The 25,254-nt window shown below is 38.0% G+C and overlaps 1 protein-coding gene across 1 annotated transcript in view; it reads right to left on the minus strand.

Moving 5' to 3' along the window:
• Positions 1 to 217: 217 nt before the first annotated feature.
• The window catches only part of ASZ1 (ankyrin repeat, SAM and basic leucine zipper domain containing 1), a gene marked incomplete at both ends in the record, with an annotated part of 41,278 nt that continues 16,241 nt past the window's right edge, over positions 218 to 25,254 (minus strand). Inside the window, 9 exons of the mRNA XM_082309532.1 lie at positions 218 to 364; positions 2,214 to 2,327; positions 2,761 to 2,866; positions 8,026 to 8,138; positions 13,811 to 13,867; positions 14,254 to 14,329; positions 17,965 to 18,077; positions 20,436 to 20,570; positions 20,841 to 20,952. Of these exons, the coding sequence (XP_082165658.1) occupies positions 218 to 364; positions 2,214 to 2,327; positions 2,761 to 2,866; positions 8,026 to 8,138; positions 13,811 to 13,867; positions 14,254 to 14,329; positions 17,965 to 18,077; positions 20,436 to 20,570; positions 20,841 to 20,952 (973 nt within the window). The remainder of the gene's footprint in view (positions 365 to 2,213; positions 2,328 to 2,760; positions 2,867 to 8,025; positions 8,139 to 13,810; positions 13,868 to 14,253; positions 14,330 to 17,964; positions 18,078 to 20,435; positions 20,571 to 20,840; positions 20,953 to 25,254) is intronic.

The raw sequence follows: 25,254 nt of genomic DNA on the forward strand, positions 1-25,254 counted from the left end.
AAATAATTTTGAAAATAAAACCTTAAGATACATTTAAGTAGCAGTTTTAATTTTTAGTAACTTTATTTCTAGATCAAAGTACTTACTGGATGCAAATACTACAGATATGATGAGAAACTACACAAATTTTCACATGACTTCAGCTCAGCTGCATATACTGAACAGAAGCATAATGTGACCAAGTTTTCCAAAATTATTTATAGCACTAAACTTAAAGTCAGGTTTTCTTTACCACTAACTTAGTTATAAAGAAGAAAAAACCAAATCCAAGCAATGTTACTGCTCCCATTTTTACTAATCTTTTTTCCAAGCTGGGTGCTTTTTCTGGAAGTTTCACTCGGCTGGGGTCATTCGTCTGTTCATGCTGAGGCAGATGTTAAGTTCATGTAAAAAGTGCAACACAGAAAAAAAAGTTAGTGTGAAAGCTTATTAAGTACGTGATAAAGTAGCCAGTGCTAAGAATCTGCATGCATCTAGGATTGATATTATTTCTTTCTCACCGTCTGTCTGTGCCCTACTTCAATTGAAATAAACGTGTGCAAATCTTTCTCTTACCTGATACTCAATCATTCTTTAATATACGTTAGAAAGAGAAACTGTTTGTTTACAAACTTAATTCATCAGGAGTAAAACACACTGCTAATAGATGCTACAAAAATCTAACAACAAAACATTTAAACTCCAATGGTCAAATATTTGAACCAGAACTTTTGCCGTTTAATTATTAAAACAACTGTGTATTAAAACAGCAAGTTAAGTATGTAACAGATTAGACTTCCTTGAAATTAAAGGGAGAGTGGAAAGTACCTTACAAGTGCCTGCTCAAATACATGTTGAAGTTGAGTGGAGCCTTGTCACGAAGTGCCGCAGGGCTACGTCCTGATTCCCTACCTTAGTTTCTAACACTTGGAAGGCCATCTCATTTACTGTGCTTTCAAAAATTGTATGCTACAGACATAACATGTACTGCTGGCAAAGTCTTGTAATGACTAAGCTTAGCAAACAGTACTGAAGATTGTAAGGGAATTTACGCAAACATATTATCCAGGAAGTTTAACTGTTTCACTGAAATTGGCATTTTTCATTAATAAATGTTTCAGTGCTCTACTCATTCAAGAGTGCCCCACCATAAATTAAGTAGCACAAAAATGTTTTGTATTGAAGTCTTCATCAGTGAAATTCATAGAACACTACAGTATTTTAATAGAACAGGAATTGCATTTTTGAAGTAATTAGAAGGCTGATGTTTAACACCTCTGTTTAACACTAGGTACAGAGCCACCATGTTTCATCTTGACAGCTATAAAACCTTAAGTATAGCTGAGAGCAAAGTCAAGTGGCACCTAACTCAGATCCTCCCAGCCCTTATAACTGGCCTGCAGATACAGGAAGCAAATATATACATACAGTTGATTTCTGCATATGCAAAAAAAAAGGAACACAAATAGCTAAAGAGTTCGTTGCCACAACCCCAGTCTACCTCTTAAATATATTTGGTGTTAAGTGATTTATTGGGGGAAGGCTGTTGTATTACATTAAATTCACTTAAACTACAGGAAATTGCATTAGTAGCATTATACTCAAGGTCTGAGTTCCACATGGCTTCATTCAGCAACAGATTCCTTTCTGACACCGATGCTCCATTTACTCTATCCCAGCGGCCATTCCTTTTACTGGCCTATTACTTAAAATGACCCCATCTGACAAGAGCGTGTCATTGTGCTGGTTTGAGAATGACTGATGTGGTGCTAACATCTAGCCTTGACCTCTCCCACCCTCTTCTTTTGTCACTCTGCAGAGTTATCTGGGATGCCTCCCAATCAATCCATAAAACTTTAGTATCTTCCTTGTGAGTCAGTAATTCCAAACAAAAGATTCCTTAATTAAGAAGTAAGAGTGTAAGCATTCAGAGTGTCATTTATGCCACAGCGGTTGTCCAAGAGCACAGGGAAACATTCCACTTAATTCTTTCCTGTGGTAGAAAGAAAAAGATTGACTGTGCCTTCCTTTGGAGACTGTCCACGCTGCTGTGGAATATTCTAGATTATTTCTCATTCTGTCCATGGAAAGGTGGAAGGGGGAGAGGTCCAAGCTACAGCTAAAGAGCCTGTGCCAGACCAAGGTACGAAACATTTCACTGATGGATGTCACATTTGAAGTTGCACACAGAAACTTGTACACAGTATTTAATAGCCTCAGTTGCACATACTCACCTTCTCCACCAGGTCCTTCAGTTTGGTAACTTCTTCTCCCAGCTTTTTAACACTGCAAACCAAGTCTTTGCAGACCTCAATAAAACTTTCAGTCGGTGCCCACTGCAGTACTATCTGTTAATAGCTACAGTTATTTGCCAGAATTACTGTAGATTATAATTTAATATTCTTTAGTTAACATATCATAAAAGACAGTGTCAAAAAAAGCTTATAACTGCATTTATTCTGGGTTTTCATTGTACGATTTATGCACAACATGATATACTACTCTCTATCAGCCTTTGTGGGAACCTTCTGTCACCTTAACTCCCCTATCAGCAGAAACACGAAGAAACAGATCTATTGCCTTTAATAAGGTGGCTTAACTCTTTGAAATAAATTATTTTAAAGTGTCCTTTAGAGAAAGAACATTGGGCAGCCCTATATAACTATACAACAATCAAGATGGTTGATGAGTATTCATATTTTTTCATTTTACAAGGTAGAATATTATTTCTAGAATAGAATAATATATTCTAAATCAATCTTTCTTTCTTTGGTTGAATACCTTGTGAGAATTTTTGAGGAAATGCTTATTCATGGTCTGCACAGGAATGGTCAGCTTACTACACTCTTTATTCAACTTCTGAAGAAACTTGAGGAATTCATCTCCACTACAAAAATAAAACGATATTCCATAATTTGTTAAAGGCTGTAACTTTTTGCAAACTAAATATTATCTATGCATTTCCAACATCAGCTAGTGAGTGAATCAGACATGCAGTTTCATTGCATTAAAAAAAATAAATAAATCCAGTGTCATTTTAACACAGGGTAGTTAAACACTACATTTAACATCTTCGCAAGGTGGTGTGTCATCGTCCCCCCCACCCCTCCTTTTTGGAAGGACAACAAATCATTAAGTTATCTGGAATGTTCAGCTAGTAAGTCACACTGAAAGCTGAAAAAATGTCACCCAAAAGCTTTTCGGAAACATTCTGTTAACTTCCACTTTTATTTCTAACTCTCATCAATCCTGCATTATCAATGAAAACATTTCATTACCTGCTGCATGAGTAATTTTGTAACACACTATGCATAGTAACAGCAACACTCTCTTTTCCTGCACGTGTATGCATACACATCACAGCCTTGCAACGCCAGAAACAGAGAATTTATAGCCAATTTTATGCTGACATATCAATATTCCTGACCTGCAGCTTACATTTTTGAGGAAGATATGGGGGAAAAAAAAATCTGGTTTGTACTTTGGAGCAAGGACTGAAATGACTAGGCTAGAGTCATTTAGTCTCCATCACAGTGGAAGACAGAAGAACCTAATAATACTGCCTTGGCCTCTGATCTGGAAACGCATTCCTCAAAGCCTAAAACATCTGATGTTCTCTACTTCGAAGAAAATTTATACTTAGTGGTCAAATAGAAGCAGGAAGACAACTCTGAAAATTAGTTTGATCAGTATCGCCAAAGAGTGGCGAAAAAGATAGAAAAATTTAACAGACTAATTTCAATGCTACTTTTCTAGAGCTTCCACATGACACTGACTCAACTTATTTCACTGTAAGCCTCAGAGACTGTTAATTACAAGCCATGGTGCTGGCCAGAAAGTTGTTGCCATTGACCAGGCAGAGGAAAGGGGGGATAAGGAAGAAGATAATCCATTTGTTTTTACAGAGTAGGCTCTCAAGCCCTGAAACTCCTGAGAAGTGCCTGTACCTCTGGTAGAAAAGTCTCCACCAGCTGTAAGCCATTCAGGTGAATAACAAGCAAGGCCAAAACAAGAGACAATTTTTAAGTTCCTATTGCAGGACTTCCCGCTATATTTATGGGAGGATCTGAATAAATAATTCAGACCCCAATGTTCCTCTTTTCCCTAGGGCATTCTGCTACTAAACATAAATGCAACATAATCATGCCACCTTACTTGCTGCTGCTTCTGATGGCAAAAAGGTACACATGAAATTTGCCAAACAGCTAAACTAAGCTACATGCCAGTGTGGTGCAAGTACCTAAAGAGAGACTGAATTTAGCCCATAGAGTGTTTTCCTTCAACTTTGGCACAGGATCATTAGTGAGCAAAGTTTCCACCATTGCTCGGGACATCTGTGATTTGCAACACTGCTGAACTGTTAAGACTTTAACACTTAAAACAGAAACATACAGAAGCATCAGTAGGGATGCTGGATGCTAAAAACCAAGACTGTTCATGGTTTTTATGAAGACAGGGAAGCAAGAAAGCCTATTAGATTGTTTTTTATAAAATAAATTATTATTTATTTCAGAACAATAAAAGTGAACTGAATATTTAGAGTAAAAAAACCAAACACTAAACAAAATAATCACATCTGGAGATAGTCTGAAAGTTTCTCCCATGTTATTACACTCAAGCCATGCTCATGAAAATTTCCTTCTACTTAGACACATAACTTTTTAGCTGGCTAGGATCAGTTATGGCACCTTCTGTGTTTTGTCACAAAGGAAATTATTTTTAGGAATTCTGGAAGGATTCTCAGCAAAAATGAAGTATGTCATGGGCATGAAACGGGGAAGAAAAAATAGGAAAAGAAAAATATTTATACTTGTCATACCTCTTTATTACACCAATAATAGTTCTTAAAAATATTTTCATAGAATTTTGTATCTGTTGCAGTGACATGTTCTTATATTTGTAAATGGAAGTAATGTTTTCAAAAAATAATCACTTTTTAAAAGAATTAATGGCTGTCAAAACACCAGTGGCTAAACAGTGCTAGACACTCTGTGAGTTTATAATCAATCAGTTCAACATTTTCTACTATGTTAGTTTTTCTATGACTTAATGACTGATTTTCCTTCTCACAGAATGACTTTGAACAAGTGGGAAGTAAAATCTTTATGTAATAGCATGTAAACATAGCCCATGATTTTCGTCTCAAGGTCAGATTCCTAGAATACATGTCAAGCCATTTTCTAGGAAATGATGAAGTGCCTGCCATAGCTGAAATGCTGTCATATTTTGTGTATTTCAATCTTTAATCAATCAATTATTTTTTTGGTTTTGAGAACTATATATGATCTAAACCCATACTGTACTAGGAATTCCATATGCCACTGGTGTCTGAGACTGTACCAGACATCATGTGGGTTTTTTATTGTATTTGGCCACACATGCAGCGTGAACTGTTAACTTTTTGTATTTCTCCACTTACTCTCTCTGTTCAAGTTTTTAAGCTGTTCTGCTTGATTGTATATACTAACCACCACTATGCACCAGTCTGAAAAAAGCATACATTTCTAGCACAAAAATGCATGAAGCTTAAACTGGGCAAAGTCCTCTTAAACTGTAGCTAATTACCCCTTGCTGAAGGGTCAACATCCTTTTCTAAAGGTGCCTAACCTGGACAGTTAGACACCCAGATGCCTGGCCTACCACCTCAGCTCAGCAGCAAAGCCTCTATTTTAACAGGAATGGCTCAGGTGCTGTCAGAGTATTTATGGTGTATCTGTACCATACTGGTTCGTACCCTCTTGCATGCTGGAATTTTAGCACAGAGCACATGTACTAGCTTGCACCTGGATTCTCTTCTGGAAGTACACAGGTACTTGTTTTGACGGAGAAATCTCCTCACAGACTAGAAGCAGCATCAAGATCCACTATTAGGACACAAACACCCTGCTCTCCCAGGCTGCCTCAGTCTTTCAAGAAGCTCCCCAAATGCCTTCCGTGTCCTCCCACATCCACAGCTCAAACTTGGCATCACGCTGCAAAAGTGCACCTCAAGCAGGCTGCACAGCCTCTTTAGTATAAACACAGTAATGGATGCAGATATAGGCACAGTGCCAGTATCAGGAGGAATCAGTATTTGTAGGAATGACTAGACAGGAGCGGAGTACATACTAGGCAGACGCACACAACCAAGGCACAAAAGTCAACGCTATGGCAGGACCACATCATGACACGGCTGCTAACATACAGTGTCAGTGCAATTTAGCTGCCTCCAAAGGATGGTGACATGTACAGAATGAACTTGAACCCAAGCACATTCTTTGGTCCAATGAACAATATAACTAACGAAGAGTCTACCCTTATAATACCCAAATAATGCAGACAGCTCTCGCCAGTATTTTGGGGAGGGAAGAAAATCTAACAGAGTAGCAGCACAGCTGCCAGGTCACTAGTCAAGAGGGAGATACACACACTTTAAAGAGGAACTGAACTCCTACTTTTCTAGACAGTATTTAGTTATTTAGTAGTAGACTGGATGCAAGGAGGAGTTTTTTCCCCAGTGCTGCTCTAGCCAGGCCGCTGCAAATAAGGCAATGCAATACTCTGCAAATACTGGTGGGACTGGGAAGAGAGAAACAAGCACAGAGAACCTAACTTACTAGTGACGCAGCTACGGTAAGAGGAAAGTAGCAGTATCTCCAAACCAGTCTTCTCAAAGTTGAGCAAACACAGTTCAACTGATTAAAGCCTCTGAAAGGCACGCCAGAGTTTTCTGCCCAAGTCCATTTCTAAAACATTTGCAAATTAAAATATCAAACTAATCCTATTTTCAGGAGCAATTCTTCTATAGTTCTGCAAAGTAAAAAGAGGGAAGATATGAGCACAGAATCTAAACTGAAGTCTGGGTCTCTCCTCTGGAAAAAAAATTATATTTACACAACAAAACAGACAATAAGAAGTTCAAGAAACCTTAAGACACCTCTGCACTTACTGTAGCCTTCAGTCTTCTTTTTGTGCTGGATGTGGAGAGTGTTCTACTAGTGCTTAGGGGATTGATGAAGTTTAATAAGGTTGCTGAGGGATGTTCCTCTCAGCTCTGGCCTGGCTTTCATGGGACTGCACAAGACTATTCTAGAAGTATGAGAGGTATTGCAGAGCTGATGCTTAAGGCTGTAAGAAAGACCCTATACTGGGAAAAATATCAAGTTGGAATGGATGTTTGAAGGAGTAACACTTTCTTAAAAAAGAGCTTCCTTATAAACCTGTTTCTACTGATACATATAATCTATGATAAGGAAAATATCTTCTGAAGTTCTTAATATGTAATATAAAAAAATGAGGTCTTTTAGAAGCCAGTTAAAACTGCTTCCAGTGGAAGAGAAAAACAATGAAAAAATCCTGAATCCATACAGAATTCACATTTATGATTTAAGATAGACATGTACAAGTAATTAATTTATCAGCTGAAAATTAAAGCCCTATGCAGAAATTATATGCGCCTCTCCCTCCCACACATCTTTTTATTGCATCTTACAATGAGATAAATTTGATTGCAAGACTAACAGAGCCTGCCTTGTCTACAGACACAATGGAGAATTAGAGAGACATCACGTGGGGTTTGTAAGGGTCCATGACGCTCTTGAAGCATGGGGAAGCAAGGAGGGCAAGACCCCATTTGCATGGAGAAATAAAAAAAAAAAAAAAAAAAAGCACATTGAAGCCTATCAGAGAAACTGAAGAGCCCAAGAAGCCAGTTTCAGAGTTTATGATATGAACACAAGGTAGTGAAAACCCTGCACAACGAGGCCATGAAACCCTGTCTGAGGTACAAAGAAAGAACTCATACCTCAAAAAGATGGCCAAAGTAATGGTGTACAATGGCAATATAACCCACAGACAGATTCCTGTAACAGGAATCTATGCTCCCAACTTTCTTTTTACAAAACACACCTACCACGAGCCCTTATAATGCACTAACTGGCGTACTCTCATTAATGTTATACATGGGATAAGGTGTGAGAGAATTTTACCTTTGAGCTACAGAAAACAATGCAGTCACCTTAAATAGTTCATATTTCACTTCCATTTCCTTAGATACGCAGTTAGTACCTTAATTCCAGCTTCATCACTTCAGGGAGGTCTCCAATTCTCATTTCTTCCACTTGTAGCTCATTAATAGCATCTAGGAGTTTCTGTTGATCTCCAGGATTTGTAATGCCAATCTAAATTTAAAGAGTAATTCCAAATATGATTTAATACTTATTAGACATAACAGTACAGTACCATTTATCGTGTGAGTTTCTAATTATTAAGAGTCAAAAGAAGTTGCTTTTAAGTTATTGCAACCAACTACAATGTATGTAACTGCCAGAGGAAAAAAATAAAACCACAGAAATTATTCAATGATGCAAAACAAACTTACAAGAGCTGAGAAAGAGCCAAACTGAAATTGGCTCAGAAAAATCCATTTAAGTTTTACTAAAAAATTAGCAGCAGTTTTTATAAGTACCTCTGTGTCGTTAGGATGTTATACTCGTCTATTTCAGAATCATCTCAGTCATCTCTTATAGCAAAATAACCAATCATCATGATGGCGATAAAGCATTAACTCAGAAAGAAAGAATGGAAACTATCAAATCGGCATCAAATGGAGAATTTTACAGAAAGAGGCCAGATTTTAAGAAGGGGTTCTACAAGCTTTTGGGTGTGTATTTTTTTTCCAGTTAGAGAAACTGGTCTCATAAGATATACCTCTTTCTAAAACCTTATTTTCTTATAGAATCTCATTTACAAAATAAGTTACTTCTATAAAGAAATCTAGTTGGTTTACACTACCTCCAAAAACTCAAATGATCAGACACTAGTAGAGAGAGAGAATATGATCTGTTAAAAAGACATTCAGCTGGATGTTTCCACCATGGAACAGCCTGTAAAAGCAGCCTTTTTATACATCAGAAGGGCAGCATATTTTTAAACTCTGAATAGCTTTCTTGCCTCAAATTAAGACCAAGCCTAAATACTACTTGACATCAGCTTATACAGTCCCTAAGATCAAATCAGTTAATCTTCTATACTCTTGGCTAATGCTGCAAACAACAGAAAAGTTCTGAAGTGTTCAAGGCTTTTTGTCTGTTTTGAGCTGAAGAAAAGCACAATTTTCTTTGGAAGATATACAGTATGTAACTGAGGTTCTCCAAATGATGCCTGGGACAGAAAACATTGTCAGCTGTATTATCCATCAGCTATCTCAGATTAAAATTTAACTCATATTTAAATCCTAAGCTGAGAGTTTTGTTGCAGAACACTTAAAAAAAACCAGGGCATTTGTTAAAAGGGAAGTGCTTGTGTGGCGCATTCAATACTTTTCCTTGCTCACCTGACAGGCTGCTGTGCAACACAGGACTTCTGATGTTCGCAGCCCTAAGGACGCTTCTCCACACAAGTAAAAAAAACTCATAATGCCAGATCCAAGTATGACTTTGTTTGTAACTCTCCAGATGAGCACCTGGACGCAGCAGGAGTGGACCACTTGGGAATTTGAGACCGCAAGGATCCCAGAGTCTCCAAAGCTAGAACATACAGGGCTCTCACTGATATTCTGAGGACCCAAAGTTCCCTGCTGCAGCCTCAGAAATCTGTAAGATTTTAGTGTTTGCAGTCTCCCAGCTTTCTGTAATTATTGCAGAAAGAATTTTGAAGAAACAGCTGACAATACACATCAGATCAAAATGCCAGGCAGTCTCTCTTCCTCAGACGCTGCCGAGCAGCAATTCTAGGGAAGAGAAGGCGCCTAGAGAAATGCTTGCCTTGTGTGAGACTGTTGTTTCTGACGCCCAGTGTTCATCATGGCTTCATAAAACAGTCCTCCAGGTTCTCCACCAGGTGCTCAGAAATGACAGGTAGCGTTTAACTATGGGCTCACAAGTGTGTCTTTAAACATTTCAAAACCACATTATAAGTCTATAGACAACTAAGTTCTTCAGTAATATAAAATCCCAACAAGATTAATTGGGAGTTTAACTACAGGTATCAAGAACTTTTGAGTTTCCAATAGGTTGCCATAGGTACCTGAACAAATTGTACTCAAGTCTCTTCAGTAAATACCACTAGCAGCCTTAAGAGAGAAAGATCTAGGTTTCCTAGAAATAATTGGCTTTACTTATGTTCAGCTGTAAGTTTGCTCAATTTATTAGTTCTCAGGTTTGCCTTGTGGAGCCCTATCTGGTATGAACTAATATTTTCTTAATGCTTACAAAGCATTACAGCAGTCATTTCATGATGCCGAAGTAACCTGATTTATACAAGAGCAGCAAGTTTACTTTTAATTATAATTAACAAATCAAATGAGCTCTTCCCAGGACAGAATGGCAGTTATTCTTGAATATTAAAACTATTTTGCTTAAAGCAGGAACTATTGCGAAGACTGGGATTGCTTTTGACTCCATATTCTCATTCCTGAAACAACCAAATCAGGATACAGCTTTCTGACCAGCGTAGCAGGAAGACGTTGTACTTTGTTTCCCTATAAATAAAACATATCTTCATCCTTCTGCAAATGGATCAGTGACTGAGCACCACCACATCTTGAAGATATGGTTTAGGAAGTAAGGAATGGGATAAAAGTCATCATCGACAAAGCCTTCCACCACCACACTAATTCTGAATTCAGAGGTACTAGGTGAAGAAATTAGAGACAGAAAGTAGATAGACCAGTCCAAACTACCTCCCAAAGCAAACATATTTTCCCTTTCTTGACCATCTCTGCTGAACATGAGGGTTACCCAGAGTTTGACTATTCATGCAATGATGAATGCATGGAACAAGCACAGTGCAAGACGACCTTCCTTATGAATAAGCAAGCTTTTAAGTTGGTGTTGGTTCAATTACACTCTGCAGTCCAAATAATGCAAATATTATTGTGAAGTGGCCATATGTTTAAGAATGCACAAGTGTTGTATGAGAACTTGCTTATATCTGTAAATCAGACAATGCGCAGTCTAGATTTTGATTTTAGGCACATCAACTCTACCATCACCTATTTATTCTTTACTTAAATAAATAAAAACAAACCCCTGAAAATCCACCCCCCACACTCACACTCCAGCATGAACATGACTTTTGTGTCATCCTTTAGATGGAAACAAAAGAAGAGGCAAATAACACATTTCCTCAACACATGGAAGGCAACATACTTCTCAGATAAAACCAGTGAGTTTATGCATGAACTCTTACATCCTTGCTATCTTGCTCAAGTGGCCACAATTTTTAATAACCTGACAATTTTCTGCCAAATATCAATTTTTTTTTTTTTTGGGGGGGGGGAGGGGGGGGTGAAGAGGAAGGAGAGTTCTGGAACTGTGATATGGAAGCACACAGACCAGGTAATTCTCTAATGATGAAGTTAAACTCCTGGGCTATATTTTGATGTGTCAACTTTTCATTACACATTCTCAAATCCAGAACAGGATTCCAATTTCTCTTATTCTAAACTAATAAACCTATGAGAAAGGAAACATCTTAGTCCTAAATGTATCAAGAAGTAAAATTACTTTTATTGCTACCTTGTGAAACAAATACTGAAAAAAATACAGACAAAAAAGATCCAAGTGTTATGAGTAGCACAGAATCAGACAAAAAGCTACAAATGTTGAATAGACATGTCCCAGTATATTGAACAGACTTGTCTCAGTATGGAACAGTTTATAAGCTTAAGGAATGCAAGGATTTCAGCTTGAAAGAGTCATTGTTTAGGCTCTGTTGTAGAATACAGATAAAGGTATTTACAGAGAAAATATCTTTCTGATATTGTTTGATGGAAGAAAGTGTATCATGTTAGTGACAGGATTTCTCCCCAGCTCTCTGGATACAAAGCAGCTTGGTTCAGAGGCATCCATCAGAGGTCATAATTAATCTCTGTAGTAATAAGATCCAGGCTCTTTAAAAGAGCTGGCTGTTAGTTGAAGATCTGCCATCACACTAAAAACTTTCAACTCTGGAGTTACGAGGAAACAGATTAGATTTGTTCTATCAGCAGTGTGGAAAGAAATTGTTAGTAGAGCTCTAAAACTAGACTGCATCAAGAATTTAGGATAACTTATGAAGTGCTAATAAGCTGGGAGTGTTATGTCATTTTTTAAATTCTCAATTGAAGACTCGCTAATTAATTTATGTCCATGCACAAAGCACGACTTATTTTCCAGGAACTGTTTCCTGCTGTTGCACAGCTAAGAGGCAAAACAATTCTGTTCTTCTAGATATTATCTTCCTGTGAAAGAGCAGCTGATCCACGTATTTATTTCAGTTTGTCCAAAAAAGCCCTCTTTATAATAGGGAGCCCCAAACATATTAGAACACTGAAACAGAAGTTATCAGTTTGTGTGAAATCGTAACTCTTCAGTGAAGGAACGGTAAGGCCATCTGAAGGAACCATAAGAACCATCCACTAAAGTCCACAATGCTTTCCCCTTCCCCTAGTGTCCCCTGGACAAAACCAAGTAACGATTACAACATCAAAATACGCGATCAATATGAACATATACTCAGTCAGATCTGCAGTTTAATGCAATCATGACCAAGAGAGCAGCTCACACAGTGATGAGAAGAAAGCCACAAAAATCTCCTTTAAGAGCAAAATTCCTGTCAACAGGGGCTTTACGATTCATATAAAGCCCACACCGGGATGCTGTCCAATGCACACGATCCCAAGGCTTCAGAAAAGCAGTAACATCAGAACATGTTGACATGCCTTTTTTTACATTTACGTCTAAGTGAACTCTTAAAAAATCTCTTCATCGACAAAACTCCCCATACATGCACCCTCTGAGAATACAGAATTACTTGTGAGCGCTGTCAAAACACTGAAAGTCTACTCAGTTACAAGACAAAACTTCACGCAAAACATCCTTGTGACACCAACTCTGAAGGAATATTAACATCTGTACGCAAACGTTGGTTCCAGCTGCTAGAACACATGCCTCCTTGGTACCAGAACAGGGGGAAAAAGCTGACACTGAGGACATGGCTAGCATCAGTAGCAGGGAGCAGCCTTGAAGCAGCTATTTTAACAAGGCATCTTTGGTATCCCAGACCAGGTACAGAGTGCTCAGGAAGAATCCTGCAGCCTGAAGTACTTACGTTGTTCCAAGGAGACTTCTATAATTGGATTTTATTATGGCATCCTCCTATAAGCACAGGAAGTCTTTCATTTCCCACAGGAATAAGTCCAGCGAAGACTAAGGAAAAGCAACCACCCTATCTCAACTGGAAGCCGAAACCCTGTAATAATGCATCACATACTCCTGGAAAACAGGGAAATACCAACCTTCCTAGCTGCAGTAAACTGTGAGAAACCAAATCTTCTCCTGTTTTTTTTTTTTCCCCCTCCACACAAACTTGTGTGGGATATGAGATTCCACAATGTTAAGTGAGCTCTCGTTTTTCCAACAGAAATTACCACCTCACAAAGGAGGACCACATTTAAAGTAGTTGTTTAGGATTATCTACTGCTAATCGTAGCACTGATTTCCTTTCAGGGAAAACACACTTAAATACTAAAAATGGTAAGAACTAAAATTTAAAACGGAACTATTTGCTGCTCACCCCAGCTCGCACATCATTGCAGCAAAGTAGTACTGGGGACTTCCAATTCAGTCAGTTCTAGGCAGGGAAGATGCAACAATTCAACTCACAGAATTCAAGGCTGATCTGTGGTATTACATACTTTAGAAAAGGTCTGTCTATATTCACATTAAAATTCAAGAAGTTGCAGAAGATTCTGAAAACAGATCTTAAAAAAAGTCTTACAAGGTTAGACATTTATAAAGAGAAGTTAAGACATTAAAAACTTTTAAGAAACAGGAGAGAACTTAATTAAGTTCTAAAGTAGTAAACTGACCTGTATTAACTCATCTTTTTGCATGATCAGAAGTTGTCTTAAAGCTATATCTCTTTCCTGTATAAAACAAAGGGTTTTCTGCCATCAAAGAGAATTTCAGAAGAAAACAGTTTTCACTTAATTTTCACTTATGTTTTACTTCAGCTTTCAGAAACAAAAACAGCTACACAACACCATTATGAAAGTAATGAAAGAGGTCTCCAGTTTAGAAACATCACATGTTGTGACTAATGCACATAATCAAAATTAAGCAATTCAATCCAGTCTACTGTAGTATAACTTAACATTTTATATATAAACTTCTGTTTAATAAATTTATTTGAATTAATTTAATATATTTACTTGAATTAATATACTAACAGTGACAGAACTTTTTTTGATGCTGTAGGTGCATTTTGCTTTCATGGATTACTTTACAGATAGCAGATACACCACAAACTTACCTTCAATAATCCTATTATGTGTTCTAGACCAAGACCATGTAAAAACACTTCCACGTCATCCAAAGTTGAAGATGAACTGTAAATATAATTAATGAGATTTGAGATGAAAACAGTGGAAATTAAAAAAGACACCCAGAACAAAATACTATAGAAAAGCTCCCCAGACAAAGCACTGGGGAGCAACCTAAAGTCGTACACACCTCCTGATGACAGCAGTATCTCATAAGCATCATGGGGTACAATTTAATCTATCGGAATTTTATAAATGGCTTTTCTGTCTAATGAGTTTAATTGAGCCTAAAGGGAATGATTTAATAAATAAATGTAATTTTAAGTAGCAAATTGTTCCAACTGAACCTTGAAGTTGGTTTGCAAAAGCCTGAAAAATTTGGAAGTGGGGTTAAGGAAGATAACGATGTATTCATATCAGATAACATTCATATAAATTGGATTCAGCCCACAACTGTTATCCTTCCTGTTCCATTTAAACCAAAAAAGGTTATCAAGAAAACAGGAATGTCTACAATTAAAGATAGCGGAAATTAGTCTGGTAAGAAATTTGTTGTCAGAAGACTACTGTTTAGAAGGTAGACTAAGAAAGCAGTATAACCCACTGTAGGTTCAGAGTTTAACATTTATACGAAGGTGAAATATCAATTTTTATCCCCCGCCCTACCAAAAGATACAAAAATGTAAGGGAATATACATCTAAACAGCTTTCAACCATCAGATGAACAGCTGTAATGAACAGCATTAAAACAAAAAGCAAACTGTACGAAATGCAGAAAGGACTAATGCAACTGCTACAGCAAATTCTTTGCCAAAACCCGGAGTTAAGAGACAGTTTGCTCCGTCTTATTGTGGGCCCTGAAATGAAGGTTTGCCCCCCTTTTCACATCAAAGACTTAAAGAGCTCCTATTAAAATCTGGAGGAAAAAAAAAAAGAAAGAAAAAAAAAAGGCAAGCAAACACTGCCCACCCCTGCACAAAAAAAGTGCAAACAAACCTCTCTGAAAATTGTTTTGAATACATAAGAAAAAACTTTTCAGTTTTGCACATTGAGAATCCTGCATTCCAGGATTTCTGGTATTTAAGTATACTTACACCTTTACGAGGATGGATACCCTAAATTACATATGAAGGAGTTTATAAAAAAAGAGTTTAAAATAATTTTAATAGAGCTTAAAGCCATCATCCCTACCATGAAGTTGTGTACAATTGTGTTATCCTCTGCCTGGTTCCTCTCCTCTCAACACACAAACAGCAGCAACCAGTCTTTGAAGTAGGCAATTCACATATACTTCCAAACATTGCATGTACAGCCAATGATCCTCAACCGGCAAGAGGACACAGTGTGTGTGAATGACCTCCAGTAATGAAATCTTTTTATTTAGGCAATCAAAGTGCTGAGTTTGCAAAGTGTTTGGGAATCCTTGGGTAACTCAAGACTTTTGGTCCTGCTAAAGGTGCAAGGAAAGGACATTTTTTTTCCCAGGATCAAAGAAAGGGCTATTCAGCATCCAGACAGTAACTTGAAAGCCCCTGAACCAGAAAAGGACCTAATCCAGGAGCTGAAGAAAGCAAATTCCTGACAGGTATGTGCATTTCCTTGTATAGTCCAGGGCTCTGGAGCTAGGACAATTGTCTAATTAGGATCACAGAGAGCAACAACTGAAGCTACACTCACTACCTAAGGATGACAACAGCAAGGATGACAAGTTATACTCACTGACCCTGCATGGTGGGACACAACTGATACCCCGTACCAGATTAGGAGCAACTGAGAGAAGAGGGACTTGAGAAGACAACTGGCAATGCCTGTGATGAAAATTACACAGGCAAATGGCAGGAAAGAGACATCCAGCTCAAGGAAGTATGATTGAGTAAACATAGGTACCAGTGTACCTCTTGGCTATCACTAGATGAAAAAAACCAACTCACTAGGGGGTGGGAACGTGTGTGTGTGGAAATGGATAAGCTGTATTTGTAAGAACAGGCGTTTAACAGCCAGACATCTGGTATACTCCAGGGGACTGTTTCCTGAAACCAACAGTTCTACTAATTACCAGAAATGCTCAAAGTTATGAAACATCAGAACTAGCTATTGTTAATATAAAAATCCTTGAGCTTGACAGAAATGCCTGTTTGTATAAACAAATCAGTTGCTCATCTGATGCAGAGAAAACCAACAGAGTTTACAAAAAGACTACGGAAACACTGTGAAATCCTGGAAGCCCAAGAATTGCCTAATACAGAATTACATTTGTATAGCTAGACATCTGGCTGCCACAAAGTATTTTAAGTGGGCTTCAGGATTTCAGTGTCTTGTTTTAAAAGCTTATCAAGATTACCCAGACACTGCTAGAGTGTCTGCTAGCCACTGTCAGGTTTCAACAGCAGTAAATCCATTTGGATAACGGCTGCATAGTGTTAGTTTATTTCCTTATACCAGAAAAAGCCTGGGAAACTTCCTAAATAAGCTAAACCTATTAAAAAAAAAGAGAAAGATCTGTTCTAACACTGAGGTCATTAAGTACAGACTCTATCTAGGAGTACAAATCTTTGTGAAGAGTACTAGAAGACCAATCTATTTAAAAGAATGTCACATTCATGGCAAGTATACAGGAACTCAAAAGATGATCTCCAAGGAGCAGACAGATCCCATGGGAGACCTGGTTCATAGACAGGGAGACATGCCCAGAACACCACCTTCAGGAATCTATGAGCAGTAAGATGCAAAAACAGAGGACAGCATAGATAATTGATTTTACCATGCAAAGCCCTCACCCCTCTGCTCCAAGAAGTACCTCTAAGATGACTGTGGTTGAAGCACTAGAAAATAAAAATCTGATTGACATATACATTCGTCTAGCAACAGAACCTGGTGAGGCTTTGTCCAAACTGAGGTACTCTGTCGGAGACCGAGACTACCTCAATGTGAACTGCTACCTAGTGAACTGCCATCAGCCTAATGATACAGAACTATAAGGCATTTCAAATTCAGCATGACCTAGCTGAGCAGGGCCACAACGAATCAATATGACCAACCAGAACAGACTATGGGCACTAGAAGTTGTCTTCTCAAGACCATGTAGCTCAAGGTGGCAAGTGGATGGTTTATTGAGGACTTCTTAGCCAACACGTTCTGGGACAAAACTGTATCAGAGGTCTTTGAAGTTGCTGAAGCAGGGGCTGATTTCAGTCCTAGGGCACCTGTAAGCTTCAGGGTCAGGGGTATGCTAGGCAAAAAGTTCTAGAGCTTAACTAGTGTTCATACTTAATTTTGCCTCTCATATACACAGAAAAAAAGGGCATAGCTCTTCCTGGTGGCATGAAGCTGAAAACGGGCATTCAGTGAAAGCATCAAAAATTTAACATCAAATGAAGATAACCACACAACAAGGAGCATCCAATAGGGGAGCATACAAATTGAACAGAGCTAAAATGAACTGAAGTGACACTGGACCCTGGCTCTACTATACTTTACACCAAGTGAGAGGAAAGAAAGAACTAGAGCACACTCTTTCTTTATAACGCAAAGGAACTTTGCAATCTTGAAAAATTAATAGTACATTAATACACTTACTGTGGACTCTTGGTAGCACTCCAAACAATACACAATACGTATCAGTACAACTTAATCACTAATACGAACAAATATAATCTCTTAGGAATGTTTATAAGCTAAAATTACATTATGACTGCGTTTACCCAACTCTGTGGTCAGGGACAGCTGTCAGAAATTTGTAGATAGCCTCTTGCTTAGTCATTTCATGGTATCTCCCTTGCAAGCGATTTGCAGCCAAAGAGAGTAAACTATAAATCTGGAAGAGCCAAAATGAATTAATTACTATTCAAACTCAAAACGCATAAAGAAATACACAGGAGTAAGACTACAAAGAGTTCTATCATAAATTACTGCTTACAGGGAACATGAAACATCTGCCACGTCTTCTTCGCTGAAGCATACAACTACAATGAGGAGTTAAGACTAAGCCCATGGAGTTTATGAAGAGCATTTCTGAATTAACCAAATTCCAGCACCATGAAGCGACACAGAGCAAAACAGTATATACAGTAGCCTAAAAAAGTTAACATCTGTCATTACAGAAGCAGCAATACAGCAACATACTCATTTTTGTGGTTTGTAGAAAAGAGTTCTACATACCCAAGGGAATAAGTTGTCTAAAGAGCATGAGGCATATGACTATTTTAATGTCTCCATTTCCAGTGCATATATGGACCCAACATTTAGCAATTTACAACTGACAATCTAACTTAACTGTATCTGACAGACAGGGATTCTTTCAACTGATTAAAGAAGCAAGCCTTCTGCCAGGCATCACCATGCATCAGTGATGGATTCCAGAAGCTGAAATGCCCCTGTGTGAGTTTTGAGATAGTTATTAGAAAATCCAGCAAAACAAGTAGAACCTCAGTAAACCTAAAGGAATGGTGAAACCACGTTCCTGAAATTCAGGTGACTAGCCAGTTTTGTATACATATACACATACACATATGTGTGGTGGGTTGATCCTGGCTGGCAAATAAGCCCCCACCCAGTTGCTTGCTCACTCTCCCCCAGCAGGATAGGGGAGAATCAGAAGGGTAAAAGTGAGAAAAAAATTCATGGTTTGAGATACATACAGTTCAATAAACGAAGGGAAAAAGATCCCAAAACCTTTGTGATGCAAAGGCAATCGCTCACCACCTCCCACCAGCAGACCAATGCCCAGCCAGTCTCCAAGCAATGGCTACTTCGGAAAAACTCCCGACAATTTTATTGCTGAGTATGATGTTATATGGTATGGAGTACCCCTTGGGTCAGCTGTCCTTGCCGTGCCCCTTCCCAACCTCTTGCTCACCCCTAGCCTAGTTGCTGGGGGTGGGGGGCAGAGTGAGAAACAGAGAAGACCTTGATGCTGCACAAGCACTGCTCAGCAACAGCTAAAATACTGGTGTGTCATCAACACTGTTTTGGTCACAAACCTAAAACACAGCACCATACAGGCTGTTAGGAAGAAAAATAACTCCATCCCAGCCAAACCCAGTACAATAAGTAAGAAAAATATCTCCCCTCCCAAATATAGTTTCTGCAGACATAGTCTATATGACAACCCAAGGGGCTGTCAACAGCCTGAAGAGCAGACTCCCAAGCCACAAGAAGCTCATGACCATTAAATATCTCAATACCATCTGCAAGACTTTGCAGTAACTGTGTGAAAGTTAGCGCTTCACAGGTCAAGAGGCAAGACCCACCTCTCAAGTGTGAGGAGCTTGTATTCCCCCCATGTCAGACAAAGTCGTGTTATAAGATTATATGGCCGTAGTCTGCTGAACAAGTCATTTATCAAAGGCAGAAAGCATTTGTAGCCCCTTTCAGTAACCTGAGCTAACAGATCACTGAGCCTCAGACACTGATCTTGCTAGCCTACACTGACAGCTTTGCGCATAGTTATCATTTTTGCTCCTGCCTAGCCCTGGAGTCTGGCAGGGGAAAAAAAAAAAAAAAAAAAAAAAAAAAGAAAGAAAGAAAGAAAAAAAGAAAGAAAGAAAAAGAAGCTGTAAAGTGAATTCACATAGATTTTTGAAGAGCCCCTGAAAAAAGCCACATCATTGGTAAGAGCAACTCAAAGCAAAATACACAGAAATCTGGTCTGGTTGATCCAACATGCATCATCTGGTAATAGTAAACAGATTTATTTTAGGAGTATAAATGTTGACTTCAGCAACTCTTCCTTTACACTGACAATTAGTGGCTGCTCTTCCAATGATCTGATGACCAATTTACATTATTTCATACGTTTGATACCTACATTCTCTAACACACTTTGGCATACAGGCAAAAACCAACACATTTTTCTACACCTCATATCAACATTACTAACAGGAATAATCCCTTGTTCTGTACCCTAAATCTGAAGTCAAGGAGGCGGGGGGGTGGGGGTGGGTGGAACCTTATAGTATATAAAAGCTCCCAAAACCTTATAGTATTTAAAGCCCTGTGAAAAGCTGGGATACAACAGAAAATAGTCTATATAGATGTAATAGCACAAGTATTCAACTAGCTGCTATAATTTAGTCATTAAAGTAACATTTCTACAGAAAATTATACAATTAATGAATAGATTTTTGAGGCAAAACACAGAATTTGCATTTCAAAGAGAAATGAAATTAAATACCTCTGAATGTTTATTGATTTTTGCTAGCTCTGCTGCTGTTTTCTCATCCTTAGTCTGTAGATTTTTGTCAGCTCCCAGCTCAAGCAACTTAAAAATTACACTTTTATGTCCATGCTGTGCTGCCCATATTAATGCCTGCAAAGAACAACTTTGTTTTACCAAGTTTACATATGGAGCAAAAAAGCACAGAGGTTCAATCAGTAATGCAACCTTCACAAGCTCTTTCTTACATGGTAGAATCTGGAGACAAGGACAAGTAATGCAAAACAATCTCAAAGTGGTGTTAAAGCAGAAGAATACACCAATGAGTATTTTTGAGGAAGCTGTACTTAGAAACAAGTTTGTGGTTTCTTACTTTTTAAAATTGTTATAATTAATTACAACACACAGAAGCAAATCACTTACTGAATATCCATTTTCATCTTGGGCGTTTATGTGTGATCCATGAGCGACTAGAAGAGCAACAACCTGAGGATAGCCTTTTCTAGCTGCGTACATCAGTGGAGTCATTTGCCTCCTGAAAGAAAAGGGGACAGGTGAAAAAAATTCTTTCAGGATATCAAAATCCAATCGCATTATCAAGTAGAGTACCTCAATTCTGTGAGGATTCTCTGTTCTATTGAAGAACTAAGCAGAGGATGAAAGCCCAAGACACCACATTCATGCTTCAGCACAAGGGTCAACTTAACAGAATGTACAGATTCAGCAACTCATTTATGTCCAGTTAGCAATTTTTAAATATTTTAAGAGTTAGCATTTATTTCCTGATTGAAACGAAGTCAAGAAGTCAGTTGTTGTCCTTCACAAGAGAGAAACTTAGAGGAAACTAAACAAGTCTCTCCAAGGAGTTTAGAATACAGACTTATAATAGTTCTGGGAGAAAAAGTTAAAAAAATGTATCAATCTTTTATCACCTTCAAATTCAAGTAGTGCATTAAAACACAAATAACCTTAACATGTCCCAGCTATGAAACACAGCAGCTTGTTGACTAAACCATTTCTGTTTTGGTTCTGAACTACACAAAACCAGTTTTTAAAGGCCATCCCTCCTGCTGGTACCACAGACCCAGCGGCAGGCCTCTCATTTAGCACATGGACAAGCTTAATGAGAAGGGAATGGGCATGATTACAGATCACAGTTTTGACTCTACTAAAAGCAGAGAATATCAGCAAATCACTCGTATTTTGCCCTCAATTAAAAAAGTGGCAGACTTTAATTTTTTACTTCAAAAATTATTTTTAAAAGACATAGCTTGAGTGACGAATTCTACATAGTTTAATTTAAATCCAAAGTTCTGAAAAGAAATACACCGTTTTGTGGAGGGCAAGGTGTAAATCACAACTGAGTATTTAAGAGGAAGAATATTAAGAACAACAACTATGTACATACTTGCAAAATCCTCTCTGGTAAAAACAATGTAAGCAAAGGAACCACAGGTCACACAACTTTTCCCAGTGTGCTCGGCTAAAGTGCAATAGCGCAGGGTGAACACATATTATCGACATTCAGACCTGCTCCCCCGGCCCAGAGTGTCTGAGAAGAGTTTTCAGAGAAGTACATACAAATACCATACTGAAAATCTTAACTTTTCAAGTACTAAAACTAAATGTGCATCACAATATTTCTGTCCTTTATCCCATTTTTGTTTTCTGTTCCCAGAAGCGTATGTGTTGACACTTTCTCTCCTACGTATATTACTATTCCTTACAATTGCTGAAGAAGTGACTACTTACAGACACCACCTTTCCCATGATTCTGTTTCTTTTTTTTATATCCCAAAACCATGACGGCAACAGACTATTGATCTTATGCTTCTATTGAGATGCTTATAAGACGAAGCCATCATGAATTGCTCTGAATGTTTTAAAAGAAAAAAAAAAAAATTACTCAAAAGCTTCTGTTAGGAAAGTATCTTTCCAGATGCCTGACACTTATTCTTCGATGGACTAAGATTGCAGAATTAAAAAAAATGCAGTGTTGGAGGACAAAGATGTGGAGTTTCTAGTTGCTATGAAGTAATTAGATTTAAGCTAGTGATGTTCAATTAAAATTTATTGTATCTTAAAATGCAATATTTTTTCCTGAAAAACTATCATGTATTGCTTTTTACGTACAGTTCTGTGTCAAAAGTCTGCTGTCAAAAGATTATTCTATCTTGTTAGGATATACTTGAGGGGAGGATCGCTCTTTCCAATATTGTGTTTCTTAATAATAAGTTCAATACCGACCATTAGAGGGACCCCGAAAAGCATATGTAAACCAAAGCAACTGTCTTAAAATACAGACTTCCCGCCTCCTTCCAGAGAATTGCTAGCACTAAAGGCTCTGCTCATCTTTCCTTGTTATTGCTCATTCACAAAAGGATAATATTTTGTCTTATGCAAACACAGTTAAAAGTACAATGAAAAAAATCCAGTCATATTACAAATTTGAAAGAGCTTTATGATAGGGAAAAAAAGTCAATTACTTGGAGATAAGCAAAAAGAAAGGTAACCAGGCCTTCAAGACATACAGCCAATAACAGAAGGGAACCTGGTAATGAAATGAAGAGACTTGCATCTAAGTCTAACTAATTCGATTTAGCCCATCAACACTGCAAAAGCAGAAGTTCTGATTGAATATAAAGAGACATTTTTACCACGGGGCACAGTCTATAAGTGGAACTGGTTGCTTGGAGAAGTTTTGCAGTTTCCATCTTTGGCGGGTTTCAAGATCAACAGCAACCTAGCCCAATGTCATAGCAGAGGTGACTTTGAGGAACAAGATGGACTATAGACCTCCTGAGGTTCCTTCTGACTTGAATTACCCTGTGATCCTATGAAAATTACTACAAAAATAGAGAAAAACACGCTATAATCTGCCCCTGTAACTTAACAACTAACTGATGAGATAGTGAGATATAGATATCTATATAGAGACATATACAGATATCTACATTTTATAGAATGAATGGAAATTGATTACAACCTAATAATTTGTAGCAACAGAAATCAAACTTGCTTGCCCAATGCGGACACTCACTCCCACACTTATTTCTGTTCAGTGGCAGGTAACCTTTGACAGACTTTCCATGCTACCACCTTTGAAGTATTTACATCTGACTGCAAAAACAATCCATGCTTGTTTTTCTTCTTTTTTTTTTTTTTTTTTTTTTTTGAACTTGCACACTGCTACTACCTCACAATTACCTTCTGCTTTTTCAAAGGAAAAATACTGAACAAAAGTCCAGAGGCTACAGAACGGTCTTTTCTCCAAAGAACATCATGTAGTGGTTACAGCTGCACAGTACTGCAGACATGGTTTCTGAAATCAAGGCAACAACTCAATGACATTAAAGCCACTGAAAAAGATTCTCCATTTTTAAGTAAAACCCAATAAACACGACATTTAAAAGGTACACCAACGTGAATACGCAATTAGTACTTCATGCATTCCATTTTAATGTTCAAGTTTTAATTTCAAAGGCTACAAGCGGCTTCAGGGTAGAAACACATATAGTACTCCACAAATTTGCAATTGCATTTACACACCACTATATATGAGGGGATACCGTTTAATGTCTTGGACACATGCTGCATAGGCACCACCTCAGAAAGCAAGGTCCATTTACATGTATGTCCACAAGAGGGAGACTAGAGCATTAGGGAAAACAAATCTTGTTTTCTTAACCCTGCAAAGAACCCCTGCAAACACAAATGAAGCAAGCTTTAAGATGCCAAATCTACTGTTTCTTGCTAAAGTTGATGAGAAATTAAATGTATTTGTGCATCTTACCACAATCTAAAAATGTACATAGAAAGCGTAGTGATAACCATCCAGATAAAAGATCTGAAGAATCCTTTTGTCATTTTAAGGAACTGTGCAGACATTCGCGTTTCAGCAATCTGGCTTGCGGATGACCTTCTTGTCCAAACACCTGTGAAGTCCTTTTGTATGGCATAATTTGCCACATGACATTTGCCCATATTGAACATGATACTCAAGTGATAGTCAATAAATAAATAAAAATCATAAAAGGCATATAAGCACGTTGCCTGTTCCAACTACGTTTGCTTCCAGCTATGCAGCACCTAAATAAAAAGCAAGGGATTCTTCACTGGTCACATACAAACGAAGGGGTTTTTTTGTTTGTTTTTAGCTTTAGGTCTCCCTGCTTTTATATCAAGGCTGGAGAAAAAGACAAAACAAAAAGGTTTTTCAGTTTTCAGAGCCATCCAGAACTTTGTATGCGACACCTACGCAAAGATACAAGAGGTTCTTACAGGCTCACTTCATCTTGTCAAAAAAATGGGGCAAAACATAATCACAGGAGAGCAAGCTGAGTGGAACAGCCCTAAAAGCTACCACTTGGAGCCTCCCACCCTGGATAACTACATGCCACAATAAAACCAGGTGATACAGCGATAGCTAGTTATCTCATTGAAAAATATCCTGAGTACCCATCTGTTAGCACTAAGCTGAATCTGTGGTGCAGAATTCACCATACTTGAGAAACACACATTCTTATGTTTGGGACCACGCTCTCAAGCAAGACAAAGCTCATCTTCCTGGAAAATGTCAGAAGAGGGAGAGGAAGAGAAGATGTTTTCTATCTAGACACAGGTTTCCTTCCATCGGGGAGATATCGACAGAAAATTCAACATTTCAAGTTGGTGATTTTGAGAAGCATAAACTGTATGTAAAGTCTCATAACTGGATATATGCTTCTTAACTAGACCAGTATATCACTAACATTAGAAAAAATACAGCAGGTAGAAAACAATTTAACCTTATGAGTTTAATCTCGATCTTTTCTTATTGAGATCCTAAAGGAAGGAA

Source organism: Platalea leucorodia (genome assembly GCF_965183815.1).
Source record: "Platalea leucorodia genome assembly, chromosome: 4".
Taxonomy (NCBI): Eukaryota; Metazoa; Chordata; class Aves; order Pelecaniformes; family Threskiornithidae; genus Platalea; species Platalea leucorodia.